This window comes from Chelmon rostratus, chromosome 2 (genome assembly GCF_017976325.1).
Source record: "Chelmon rostratus isolate fCheRos1 chromosome 2, fCheRos1.pri, whole genome shotgun sequence".
NCBI lineage: Eukaryota > Metazoa > Chordata > Actinopteri > Chaetodontiformes > Chaetodontidae > Chelmon > Chelmon rostratus.
Genome location: NC_055659.1, coordinates 29,507,680 through 29,520,208, shown reverse-complemented (window position 1 = coordinate 29,520,208; position 12,529 = coordinate 29,507,680). Strand labels below are relative to the sequence as shown.

At 39.9% G+C, this 12,529-nt stretch overlaps 1 protein-coding gene across 1 annotated transcript; it reads right to left on the bottom strand.

The window, feature by feature from the left end:
• Positions 1-4,663: 4,663 nt before the first annotated feature.
• Positions 4,664-6,882, bottom strand: LOC121613230 (fibronectin type III domain-containing protein 11-like). Its single transcript, XM_041946555.1, is given in 2 exon segments — positions 4,664-5,455; positions 6,742-6,882. Coding segments are annotated over 2 exon segments (933 nt in total).
• Between the last annotated feature and the right edge of the window lie 5,647 nt (positions 6,883-12,529).

Here is a 12,529-nt window from a genome sequence, read left to right as displayed (position 1 = left end):
AACAAATCTGAGATGTGGGGAGCAATTTAGGGATCTGGGACAAGACTATTACTGCAGCCCATTCACCAGACAAAAAACATCAACATTAGACATGTTGGAAAAACCCTGAAATATGTTCAATGCCAATGTTTTAAAAATCAAGCCTTACATCTAGAATATCTGCAGGTGACAAATTAAACTACAGTATTAGTCTTCAATAACAAACAATAACATGTTAATTTGTTACAAAGTGTTTTACAAAGGGGACCGGACTTGTTTGAGGCTTTAGAAGATGCTTCGCTTCATCCAAGAGGCTTCTTCAGTTCTAACTGACTGGTGGGGAGTTCAGTAAGGTATCCTCTTACAGGATCGTTCACGTTGGGAGTCCCTGAGGTCACATGCGACTCGTTGACCCACACAGCCATCATGTGAGTTGTTAGGGTCACATGAGTTGGATGAGAGGCAAAACATCTTCCAGAGCCCCAAGCAAGTCCAGCTGCCTTTGTAAAGCACTTGGAAGTACTATGACCTTGATGAATGAGAATCATCACAGACATGACAATAACATGTTCATATTAGCCTTGAAGCGCTAAATTGTAATTAAAATGCCCAACTTTACAGCAGAAATAAACATGTTAACAAAAAGCAGATTTGGCCCCTTTAACCCCGGCCTCCTGGGTTAAAGTTGTGTGTTTGCTTGACCCATCCAACCACCTCACTTTCCACAAGATCAGTGTGTCTCTACAGACACTGTGTGTCTGTGTAAGATGCCGAGGAACACAAAGCAGTGGTATTTGACACTCTGGGAGTGAGACCAGGCTCTGAACCATGAACCAGGAAAATCATATATAACAAGCATAAAGCTCTCAGAAGAACAATCTTGGGACAACAGTAAACAATTGGCTTTCTTAAAAATGTAATCCAGACTTTCTGTTAAGGTGGCCATCAATCCAGTTCGTAGAGGCTGGTGATTTTGGTGATCTGGTGATTGTCAGAGAAGAAGACTTTTCTGTCTGTTGCTGGATAAAAGAAGCTTTGTTGTGTAAAGTGCACTTTGCCAACGCCACTCGCAAGCTATATAGGATCTGTTGAGGTGTCTGCCGCCAACAAGTCCAATAATAACTAATTTCAATTCTGTTTTATTTATATAGGGCCAAATCACAACAGAAGTTGTCTCTGGACACTCTCCAAACAGAGCAGGCCAGGACCATGTTCTTACAGTTTTTCTCAGTCGCTTTGGTACATTTCTCAGATCAGAATTGAAATTCTCAAAACTACTTGTTCAATCTTCACATCATTGTGTCACTTGTTCACACCAAAAAAGCAGTTTCTCATTTCTTTGAACAAGTTGCAAATGCTTTGGTACATACATGCAAATTATTCTGTCCAGTTCTCTGCTGTTTCCTACATTATCAGTTGCTTATGTCATGTTGATCAAAATGTATTAGAATGGGTCTCTGTTGAATAGTCTCACCCCCCACAACATTTAGGCATGAGTTCATCGCATAAGTCTTTACATGCAAAATGGTTGAACAAGTTGTCATAATATTGTCGAGCCATTATAGAGGACAACAACATCTTTGAAAACATCCAAACCGTCAGCATCTCAACCACTGACAGGGTGCTGAAGAGAAACCAAATGAATATGAAGCAGCTGTACACTGTTCCATTTGAAAGAAATGGTGATAGAGTGAAGGAGCTGCGTTACCAGTATGTACAGGTAAAACATGTATGAACGTACAGTAACTGTACCTAACAGTAAACAATACAACATCGTATAGTGATATACAGTACACTAAGTGTGAGCTTTACATATTTGCTATGGCTGTAGAAAAGGAGATGCAGTATGTGCTGTACACATTTGATGTAACTGCATCTTGCCAAAATGAAGACGCATGTCATTCATAAAACTCAATTGTGTCTTCTGGATGTAGCGTACAATGGAGCTGGAAGCAAGTGAACCCCCGCACAGCTTCATCTACATGGATGAGGCTGGCTTCAACCTGACGAAACGCAGAAGACGTGGTCGAAATATCATCGGCCACAGAACTACAATCGCTGTGCCAGGCCAGCGGGGCGGGAACATAACCATGGCTGCTGCTATCTCTGAGAACGGTGTGCAAACGCATATTCCCATCATTGGGCCATACAATACAGAGCGTCTTATCATCTTTTTAGACACTCTCTACAGGGATCTCATCCCTGAACATGAGAGGGGTCAGACTGGAGATGACTTGCCAAAGTACGTGATAGTTTGGGACAACGTCAGTTTCCATCGCTCCAACATCATCAGGCAGTGGTTTGCGACCCACAACAGGATGCTGATGGAGTTCCTTCCACCCTACTCCCCGTTCTTCAACCCCATTGAGGAATTTTTCTCAGCATGGAGATGGAAGGTTTACGATCGCCAGCCACATACACAAATGACCCTTCTGGCTGCCATGGATGCAACGTGTGACGACATCATGACAGATGCCTGCAGAGGCTGGATAAGACACTCGAAAAGATTCGTCCCACGCTGCATCGCGAGAGAAGATATTCGTTGTGATGTGGATGAGAATTTGTGGCCGAACAGAGAGGAACGTCAGGAGGTGTAGGAAGACAGCACTGCATGTACAGTTTTCTGAGGAGATTGTCCTATGTTTACATTTTCTACTTTTGTTTTTTTGTTTTTTTTTTCTTGGTGCTGTGCAGCGCTCCTTTCCTTTCTGTACAGTAGAAACAGTAAAAATGTCAATGTGAATCTTGTCCAGTCTCTTGTGATCTCCCACAAACACTAAGGTGTAACTTACAATTTACAATAACTGTCATCAAAACTTTAGCCATAGTTCACATCAGAACATCCCTCCAGAGTCGACTGTGATATTGACACCATGACTAAGGAATTTGACAGTCTTATCTGTACACAATGAAACAAGGACTTGTCATTCTGAGGCACTGACATGTTCATTGACACAGATATTTACTTTTGAGAGATGAACTAAGGATTTTGAGCAAGAGACTGGCTTTTGCAGGTCATCCATGGTGTTTTGCTATTTGTACGAAGTGTTTTGAGAAATGCACTCACTGTTTTGCAAATGGCTAGGATGATTCGAGAAATGCACCAAAGCAACTGAGAAAAACTGTAATCTGCAGAGACCCAGCAGTTCTCCCAGGAGCAAGCCCTTACACTCATCAGCACCCACATTTACAGATACTCTCTGACAGAGAACCTCGGATCCACAAGACAATAATGTTATTCTTTATTTGTCCTTTGAGTGTATTATTCGCATTTCCATAGGTGCTATTTATTTGCAAATTACACGTGAAGTGATCAATCCTGACCCTCTTCCATTCAATAGACAGGGTAGTTGGGTTTGCAATGATCAACATTGGGATAGATCAAACAAATAGTTACATCTTACCTACATGTCAAAATTTGCTATGACTTGCAAAAGCCTGGTTTAAAATCTTATATTTTAAGCCTAAACTTAACTCTATAACATTAAATATATGTGCCAAAATCAGCAACCCTTGAAGTTCACGTCAGAGAAAACATCCTCATCGAAAAATCAATTGTCGTCCCGAGAGCTAATCTGCTTCATTAGGACTGTGTGGGGCATGGTTTTATGAAATCTACTTAACACTGCCGTCTCCCTGGCAACATGAGCAAACAGGCCCGCAACTGCCATCAGATTCCGGTTCTTACGTTGTTAATCTCCACCACAGCCCCACCTACTCCAGAGAGAAACTCACAGACAAACTGCAGAGCCCTCAGGCTGGGTGCATTAACAAGGATCCATTTTTAAACCCGAGTAAGTCCTCATTTAACTTTAAATTATGTTGCAACAAACTTTAAATTCATCCTAAGTTTAGAAAGACTAAATTTAAGCCTTTCTTTAAAGCTCAGTTTAGTTTTCACTTTAAACATAGATTACATTTATTTCTGTTGCACTGAAACTTAAACTCTTATTTAAAATGTGATTCAGTTGTAACTATAAACTTACACATGAAGAGGTTTTAATTTTTTTTTATGGTTGCCCTTTTGAGAAGGACTGAGCAAAATACTGAAATTCCTTGAATGAAGGGACAGACTCAACCCAGTTTTATGCTGCTGAATTTCTATAAAGATGCCAGCAAAGAAACTGTTATGGAGCAGAACAAGAGGATTGAATCAGCTGTCAAACATGGCAGTGAACGAAACATAGATAGATAGATAGATAGATAGATAGATAGATAGATAGATAGATAGATAGATAGATAGATAGATAGATAGATAGATAGATAGATAGATAGATAGATAGATAGATAGATAGATAGATAGATAGATAGATAGATAGATCGATCTTAGAATCTTAGATTAAAGTGATCTTTGTTGGTGCAACCCAGTCTAAATATTACTCTAATATAAAAACAACATTAGCACTGGCTAGGCAATGTCACCTAAACATCCATTTAGTAGCTGCTCTGGAGCTTTTGATTATTTGTAGCTCACGATCTTCATCGACAAGTGGCGTTTGCTCAGTGTCATGGAGACATTAAATACAAAATTCACAATAAGCAAAAACAGACAGAAGCTGATAATCAGGAACAAAACCATTAAAGCATCCAAGGTGTCAATCTAGAAATGTTTGGTGATTACCCAGGTTGTATTCTCGGTAGCTGTTTCTGCCTTTATGGTCCATGCACTTAACACAACTTTCAATTAAAGAAATCCTGTAAGATATTTTATTTCTGTTTTTATATATTGTCTTTACTTGGAAATATCCAAGGTCTTTAGGATGATGGTGTCAATCCACAGACCAAAGACCAAGTTGAAAGTGTCTACTCTCTTGACAGAGAACTGATAGTACCTGTCAGGTGTCAGGTTGTTGACCTGTATGTTGCATGACTGGTACATATATTTAGTAAACCGTTCACGTTCAGCAGTAGTAGGGTGACGGCTCTTTACGTGGATCTCAAACTGTTGGTTTGGCTCCATAGACTGCTGGCCTGCAACTGCCCAACACAGATGCACAGCGTCGGATGTTGCGCACGACTCAAACCTGTCAATCATCACTGGCATCTTGATGGCCAGTGATGCAGTGAGCTGCGGCAAGGGGTCAATGGCTGTGCTCCAGATGAGGTGGTTCTGCAGATCCAGCGGGCCGAAATTCTGAGTCATTCTGCTTTCAAAGTCCTTCACGTACTGCTGGGTTTGCTGGAGCTTCTGCTGTGTAGAAGCCGCCATGTCACTATCCACCAAACCCTGGTCATACTTAATGATGAAGGCCTCTAGCTGCTGACAGCCCTTGATCATCTCTTGGTAGAGCATTTCCAGAAGCTTGAGAAGGAGCTTCACCTGGGTGTTGGCGAGGGTCATGGCATGCTGCAGCCTCGGCTGCTCAATAAGAGACCTCAACACGCTGTCAGACAAGTATGAAGTGTGCAAATCATCACAATGGATTTCCAAATAGTACGAGCTCCTCTGCATGAGCTGCAGCTGTTCCTGCAACACCTTGGAAAGAGATCACAAGAATTCATGAGTCCACTGCTTTGTCATGTGCTCAACCTCTCCTACTGTATCAGATCCTTCAGACAGCACACAACCCCCAAACCCACACTGATGTTTTCAGTAACTTTAGCTAATTAGACCTCTAGTCAGGTTGCATGGGGCAATGCTGGGGTCTTATAGGATGTTGTCAAACCCTTTGAACTAATAATGATAATAGTGGAAATTGTGTACAAAGCTAGCAGGAGAGTCATCAAGCACAGTCTGTACAAGTCCACATGGTCTTGAGATGAGCGCTCATCAGGCAAAACATAAAGCTCATGGCTCACCAATCAATTCTCCAACTACAGGGAACACTCTCATGTTGACTGTTTACTAAGAATGGGTTTTTAAAACGAAGAAGTCAAACAGTAAAGAATTACTTAAAAAGGAGAGTGAAGAGACTATTTACTGTAATTCAGAGACACTCCTTTTACTATTGTGCTTAAAAGTGGTAAGACGTCTTTAAACATGCAAGAAATATAAGAAATATCTGAAGACTGGCTTGATTGGGTCACAGTCCAATACACTGTTGACAATATGAATAAACATAACTCTGGATTAGTCTTCATGGAAAATTCCAGGAGAGACCTTTCAGATGCTGTCCCTTCAATGTTGGATGGGTGTTGTAACAATCAGGCAGGGGAAGGGAGAAGGAATGACATGCAGCAAAGGGCCCAGGATGGATTCAAACCCAGTCCATTGTGGTAAGGATTCAGTCTTCAGACATGACCAGGTGACGTCCTAGTGCACCCAATAAATCACATCTATCTGTTTAAAATCCCTCATTCCACTTTTAAGGGACCAGTGTGTAGGATTTAGTGGCACCTAGTGGTGAGGTTGCAGATTGTCAGTGTCTGTTCTGGGGCTAGTGTAGAAATATGGCGGTGCAGTGCGCTCCTTGAAGGAGGACCCACTCCCTTTGTAGATATGAAGGGCTTGTTCTAAGCTAACAAAACACACTGATTGTATTTGTGTTTTGTTTTTTTAGGTGATTATACAACAATCAATTCCTAATTATGAATGGGAACTGAGAGGACTGGTTATAGTGGGACATGTTTCTTCATTAGAATGCAGACTCTGACAGCTGAGTAAACTGTCACACCTTACTTCATATCAAAAACTGCATGGCCTGCCCATTTCCCTTTGTTCACTGAAGGCCTGAAATGAAATCTACAATATGTTTCACAAGCCCAATAACAAACAAAAATAGTGTATAGCTTGTACCCAGCTCTACATTATGGTGTACTAACCATGATGGAGTGGTCACTAAGTCTGGTGACGAGCAGTTCCTGGATTTGGTCGCGTAGGTCTGGGAGGGCATCCATCTGAGCCCTGACCTCCTGGGCGTCACGCTCATCTGAGCTTGAACAGGCCGGGTTGACTTCATCCATGGTCGCCATAACAGAAAATCAGAAGTGTAAGACAATCTGAATCTTAATACTCAGTCATGTATAGGCAACACATAGGTAACTGAAATAATGTTGTGTCTATTTTTCGTTTTTTATTTAATCTGCAAATGTCAGGGCATTCCTTAAAATAACTATGAAAGAGAAACAACAGATTGAGTAGGGCCTACAGTATGTTTTGACATAAAACAGGGATAGACAACTAATGCAAAATAAGATGGGGAATAAAACCTATTTGTTAAAAATGATAAAAATAAGGTGAAAATAATGACAATGCATGACATAAGATGGAAAATGAAACCACTGAATGATAGTAAGAGATAAAGATAAAAAAAAAAGAGCATATAGAAATCATGTAAAATAGAACAATTTAAAAGAAGTGCAGCAGTGCATAACTATGAGGCAAAGCACAAAAGTTTCAGGCCTGTATCAGGAAGTCATAGCTTGTCAAGGGCCAAAGTGAAGCTATTAGTTTTTAGCTTGCTTTTAAAAACACTCAGCGAGCTGCTTCCCTTATATCGATACTTAGTGTGTTCCTGAGCTTTGGGGTGTAACTGACAAAGGCTGCATCCCAGTTTTCTTTCGGCTGTTACTGGTAGCCTCCAATAAACCAGCAGCAGATGATCACAGGGAGGCAAGTAGTGAAGAAGTAATTTAGCATTGTAGCTTGGTCCCAGTCCATTTAGGACTTTTTAGTGGAGGAGGACCTAAAATCAACTGTGAATGTCACAGGAAGCCAGTGCAGAGCAGCTGAAACTTAACTAACGTGCCCCCTCCTCTTGAGTCTGGTTAATAGAGAGTAGTGCAGAGTTTTGAATGGGCTGAAGTCTCTCTGTGTTTTTTTCTTGAGCCCAGTAAATAGTGCTTTACAGTAAATGAGTCGACCTGATATAAGGGCATGTATCAGTTTTTCAGCAATCTTTTTGATTTATAAATGGTGAAAATGAAAATAAGTTTTTGTCACCTTGATGATGTGGGACTTAATGCTTAGATCAGAATCTAGATTACACGATTTGTAACCTCAGATTTAATCCTAGTAGGATTTCAGTTTTGTCCTCATTTAACTTCAAGAAATTATTGCTCATCCATGTATTTATTGCCAAAATAAAAAATCCAGGCAATAAAATCATCACACAATGTCAGCACGCCTGCAGTCCAGCTATTTACCATAATCACTCCAAAGTCCAAATTCATGCCAACCACAGTAATCTGCCAACAGCACTACAAACTGAACCCTGGACTGTGTCCTTCCACAACATTCTCTTAAACAAGGAAATACATCACTTTCAAAATCTACTATCCATCAAGAAATGTGATTAAAATTATACGATAGTCTGTGAAAAAGATTCAACATTACCTGAAAATACGGACGGTCATTCAGTGATTTTGCTTCTGTTGTTTCTAGACATTAACATTTACTAAAAACATTTTATTTCATTGTTATTGTCATTAACAACATTAAATTAGATTTTTCTCTATTGTCAGTGTGCTTAAAACTAGGCCTATCCAAAACCCCGGTGGATGGTGGGACTCATAGGATAACCACTGCTGAGAGTTTATTGGCTTTTATTGGATGGTAGCTAATGATTGTGCAAGATCTTATATAAGTGTTTGAGTGTGACATGCACACTGGCCATAAAGCCATTAACACAGTGGTGAGGCCAACAACGTGAGGCGAAGAAAGTTTTTGAACAGTTTTGTTGGTCTTGCAATCTCAGCTACTTTAACCTAACATGCTATCTTGCTCACAAACGTTTGAATATTCCCTGTCATTCATCAAGGGAGTAAATTAAATACTCAATCAACCTAAAACAGGTTCTACTGTGTATCACATTATATATTATATTTGTTATTCCATAATGTCAAAGCTTACAGTTAGCCTACATGAATTTTCTAAAGTAAACCACATAGCATTAGCCTGATACAGCTAAACTAGCTAATGCTAGATAGCGCCTGCAAAATTATCGACCAAACATTAGCCGACACGATCCTCAGCTGGATACTATTACTTTATTAGTATTTAACATGTACAATAATAATAATTAAGCCTACCTGTTTCCCTTAGTTTTCCTTAGACCTCCTGTTTATAGTTAAATTGTTCATTTGCATGGTTACAGTTCATCTTCTATGGTTACAGAATGACAGCACTACCCTGCATCACCTTCAGGTTCTGTCACAAACTTTTACAGAGGGTGGATTAGTGATCCATACTTCCAAATTAAATGGTATCCCCCCACTGTGTCAGTCACTGTCACTATTAAACTGATGCCTCAAATACACTGTCAAAACCAAACTGAATAAGTTGCCAGTGTTCCCTGATCCTGACCTCACCAGAATGCAACTGTTTTGAATTATATGCGAATCACTTAAAATACTGAAACTCTTATACTGTATAACTACGATACAGGTTGTGCCTTTAAATCCTTTGGATATAAATATCATTGTGTTGTTAAAGTGAAGGTCGAAGACCACATCTTAATTTTTCTAAATAAAATGTGTAATGTGTAAATGGGTTTACCTACAGCCACACTCTGTTGTGGGGTTAAGGTAACCACAACTGTAAGGTCTTCATCACTGTCACTCCAAAGAAGTAGCCTGTTCGACTGACATTAACACTATCATGAGAAGTCAAAAGGTGGGTTCAGACACTTGCTAAGCCCTTTTTTAGAGACCCAGGTGGGAAACTACTGGTCACAAAATGGCATTCGCAGTAGCCAACAACAATCTTGTACCGAAACACAGGATTGGGATGAGTTGTTCACCAGAAAAGAAAGCAGAGCCCATCAACTAATGGACATACATAACAGATGCCTCCTGATGGAGGAAATGACAGCCCTATTAGCCAGTGTCCAATTAGAATCCTGCAAATGACATGAGCCCAGTGGGACCCAACAGAGCTTTGGTCTGTGGGTCTGAGCCTATTTATGGGTTCTAGTACATCAGATCAGGTTTAGGCCTTGAAAATGTGCGTTTGCATGGGATTTCTGTGCTAAGGTCATGTTCCAGATGTTGATGACTTCCAGAGACCAGAAGGAGTTGTTTGTGTCACTTTTCAAATGCTGTTCGAAGTTACTGCAGTTTACATGAGTGTTTTATGAGTGTTGTGCTGTATGGAGCGCTGTATCATCCTGTAGACCTGGTTCCTGACTTACAAACTGAGCCACACAGCAGCTGTGCAGCATTTTGTGGTGACAGAAAGGTGTCTGTGAAAGTGCCATGACAGGAATACAGGCTGCCTGCTCATTCACTGTAGCCCTGTGCTGCTGTTAGCTTTTCAAGCCACATCAGGTGTGTTGGTTTTTGCTCCCACTGGAAATCGCACATGGCTACTATGGAAACTACTGAACAAAGTTAGTTTCCTTCCGTGATTGCCACGTCTGCTGTCTTGAGCACAGCTGCTCTGTAGCTATTGTATTGAATCATAAGACAATAACTGTCACTCTTAACTTATGATATCAGTCCCTGAAGCGACTACCTGTGGTCTCCGTTCATCTATGATTCATCATCAGTGACTGCGTTTGGCCTCTTCTTCATTTTTTACCTTTCACTTTACATCATGTGATGTGGCCACCTGCTTGCTGTGTGGATGCTGACATCAATCACTTTGATTTTAAATTCAATCTGAGTGCTCACTTTGAATTATTACAGATTTTATTTATTGATTAGTGATATCAAACAAAGTCGTAACACAAAAATAAAAACAGGATTTACGAATCATTTCAAAGTCTCCATATCCAATACATGCATAGTTTGAGTGGACACAGACTAACATTTATAATACTGGAAACTGTTTGTCTACAAAGGATTAGCAGAAGCGTTGATGGTGATCTCTCTCCACCAACAAAGGGGTTGAGATGTGTTTGAGTAACAGGCATCTAGTTGTGACAGAGCAAAGTTTTTTTAAATGAAAAAAATTATTGTATATTACACTCTTTTATTTCAAACATGTTTATCTATTTTATTATTGTTGTTGTTCTTATTCATTCTAAGTTTGTATTGTTTTTTATTGGAAGGTGAGATGTGAAACTACTGGAGGTCAGAAAAAACACGATTTTCAGGTGGTGCCTACAGGCAAAAATTGGGCTACACTACAGGACTGAAATCTTGTAGCATCTAGAAATCCATTAGGCTAACCTGGCGGTAGTTTACAATTTATCTGACTGTCTGACGGAAGCACAAAAAAGACCAAAGTTCAAGCCCTTTCAAGTGAAGTTTTCTATTTTTTCCCTTTCAAAATAGTGTTGAAAGGGATGAAGGCTTAAGCCTGGCAGGTTGATACATGACTAGATGATCCCATTCAGATCAAAGTGTACTTCTGTATTCATGCATTGGATGGCAGATAATATTTAATTTGACAGTATTTGCTGACTGCTTTGTTTTAGAGTACTGTGTAGAGAAAGCATCATGACTCTCAGTTTAACACAAAAATCGTTCTGACACATTGCAATTTAACATGAAGTGAACTTCTATTTCCCCTCATTTCTGCACATCTGTCCACCAAAGACAGACCACCAGTGTTTTCACCTGGCTCTGAACCTAGTTGTTGCAGTGATTTAGTAAAAAGTATGTAAACAGAAATTTCTCATTCAGCCTAAAATACACTCAAGCATCTGCTGATACAATAACAACAGTTCAACTGGGCGAGACGGCGTCCATGAGCCGCCTCTTTCTCACCACAGGTCACTTCAAATGAGATATTCCTCGTGCTTGGTTTTTCACAGTGTCAGCAAAGCTGCAGAACCAGGCTCCATACTGTATCTATGCTGAACTGAGTCACCATATTTTGATTTGAAACTTGCAGAAACATGAACATTTAAGCAGGCTCTCAGCTTGCCACAGCATGTTGTTATGAATCTAGGAGTTTTGAAATCTTTTAAAGCTCACTGGGTCTCTTTTTTCATCATACAGACCTGTGATGAGACATTCTTTCATACCCCTCACATTGCTTTTCCGCATTTTTTCTGCTGGCCCTGCACGGCTGTCAGTGCATTCTGCCTTTCTGATGCTCTGAAATGAAAACATGATATTATTCGTGCTCACTTGACAGGCATCCAGACTTGGTCATTGATGATTCTGAAGAAGAGGGTTTTGGGGGTAAGGACAAATGGGGCTGTTAACCTTTTGAATTTTACTCTCTTTTTTAAATGAATTTCTTCACAAACAATTCAAAGTGTGTTGCATTTATATACAAGCTATATTTCTGTAGTGTCACTTTTATCTGTTTCAGTATATTATATTTCAGCATTAAAACCAAGTCTTGATTTCAATATATTACAACCAGCCAAAACATCTTTCATGCAACACTGTGATGGAATAACTGCATACATCCATCTTTAAAAAAATTAAAATGACAGGACAGTCTTAGATTTCCTGCGTACAATTTTATTAGTATTAGGAACATTGTCATGCAAAAGGATGGATACCAACATGGCAAAGCCTGCAACTGCCCCAATTTGTGTCAGTTTTGTACATTATTTGATTATATGCTAATTTGTTCTGCCACTTCAATAACACTGTCCCACCAACAGAAGAATCATTTCAAACTCATGCTGTGCAACAAAACATTGCACCAAAAAGTATCTGGAATTCTAGTGGGGATCCCAGTTTCCAAAGATAACAAATATGTTTGAGT